General features: G+C 38.4%; 1 protein-coding gene across 1 annotated transcript; it reads right to left on the bottom strand.

The window, feature by feature from the left end:
• Positions 1 to 520: 520 nt before the first annotated feature.
• LOC126084031 (olfactory receptor 4K15-like) lies at positions 521 to 1,495 on the bottom strand. Its single transcript, XM_049898179.1, has one exon. The coding sequence runs from the start codon at positions 1,493 to 1,495 to the stop codon at positions 521 to 523; it is 975 nt and encodes a 324-aa protein (XP_049754136.1).
• Positions 1,496 to 1,957: the final 462 nt, after the last annotated feature.

Raw genomic sequence — 1,957 nt, 5'->3', positions numbered from 1 at the left:
AATTACAGAATTGTCTTTAAGCTGTTAGTTATGTATGCAATATTAAATCTCTTCTTAACTAGGTATTTCATATATTGTATATAATGCATCATCTGGTATATATCGTAAGTTACTTATGTAAGTATATCTATTATATCTATGGTATAAAGAAATACACCTGTTATCATTCAAAAGAGGGGTCTGAACAGTACTTTTTTGAGAAGGAAGGGCACAGTTTATTTGTGAGTAAATGTCATTTCCCATTGGTTCATAGCCAATAAACCCGTGTCTTAGGTATGATTTGAATAAACAATAAAAAAGTGCAAACAGAAATAAAAAGAGAGGAAAAAAAACTGCAGGGAAGAATATTAAAATGGCTAACATTCATTCTATTACTTTTATATTATCATAGCAAATCATCCTTTAATCCCAGTTACTCAATCAGTCCTTTCCACTGGTCAAAATGATTTGCTTTAACATCCCAGCAATTACATCTGTAAGAGTCTAGAGACAAGACTAAAGTGACAATGGTCTTGTGAGCTTATTTTGTTTCCAGGACAAAAGCATTTCTTATGACTGTTGATGCCTGGCCAGGCTGCAGATACCAGTTTTTCAGTTTTGACATAGCAGCCTTCATCTCTTTGTTTCTTAGAGTGTAGATAACTGGGTTTAAGATGGGAGTAATGATGGTATAGAACACAGCAAGAACTTTGTCTACTGAATAACCACTGAAAGGCCATACATAGATGAAAATACATGGTCCAAAGAACAATGTGACCACAGTGATGTGGGCAGTAAGTGTGGAGCGGGCCTTTGCCATGCTAGCAGAGAAGCGATTTTTCACTGTGATCAGTATCACCGTGTAGGAGACCACCAAGAGGAGGAAGGAACTCATAGAAAGAAAGCCACTGTCTGCCACAATTAGTAGACTGACAACATAAGTGTCAATGCAGGCTAGCTTGGTCACTAGAGGGAGGTCACAGAAGAAACTATCTACCTCATTAGGACCACAGAAAGGTAAGTTAACAGTAAATGCCAACTGGCTAACAGTATGGATGAAGCCAACACACCATGGAATGAGGACAAGAATAATACACACATGGCGGCTCATGATTGTCATGTAGTGGAGAGGTTTGCATATAGCAACGTAACGATCACAGGCCATAGACACAAGGAGCACCATTTCACCACCAGCAAAGAAATGGACAAAGAAAATCTGGGCCATACAGGCTTGAAAAGAAATAGTCTTCCGCCCTACCAGTAAGTCTGCAATCATTTTTGGTGTAGCAAAAGAGACTACACATACATCCATAAAAGAGAGGTTTGCAAGGAGAAAGTACATGGGGGTATGAAGGCGAGCATCTGAGGTCACAGTGAGGATGATGAGAAAGTTGCCCAGCAGGATAGCTAGGTAGAGTACAGAAAATAGGACAAACAAGAAAGGCTGGAGTTCCTGAGAAGTAGAGAGTCCCAGCAGCACAAATTCGGTCACCTGAGAATGATTAGTCTCATTCATTGGCTTTTTTTTTTTTTTTTTTTATCTTCAGCTACCTGAACGGGAAAGATAGTTCAGTTAATCAACCGTAAAGGAGCTTGAGGACATGGGAGGGGCTTTGGAGTGTTAATGTTCTTTTTTTAATATAGTTGGTAGTTAATTGGCTTTTAGGGGTGGTGTGGAAAGAAGGGATCATCTTTTCCTCTTCCTTTCATGGGTTCTAAAGACCTTCTGCTATAACATTTGAAGCTCTATTCTCACTGCGAACAAGGCAGTTTTTGATATTGACTTCAGAAATTGTCTCCTTCTACAACTCAGCATTCATGGAAGGATAATTACTTGTTTTATATCCCAAAGAAGTGAGATTTACTTAATAAATGTTTATTGCCATCTTTGAATTTTTTTTCTCCCCTCCCCCCTTATGCTAAAGAGCTATGGATATAATAGGATAAATGGTTATGGGTATACAAGAGGAAAACTTAG

This window comes from Elephas maximus, chromosome 10 (assembly GCF_024166365.1).
Source record: "Elephas maximus indicus isolate mEleMax1 chromosome 10, mEleMax1 primary haplotype, whole genome shotgun sequence".
In the NCBI taxonomy this organism is placed as follows: Eukaryota; Metazoa; Chordata; class Mammalia; order Proboscidea; family Elephantidae; genus Elephas; species Elephas maximus.
This window is presented reverse-complemented; position numbering and strand designations above follow the sequence as displayed.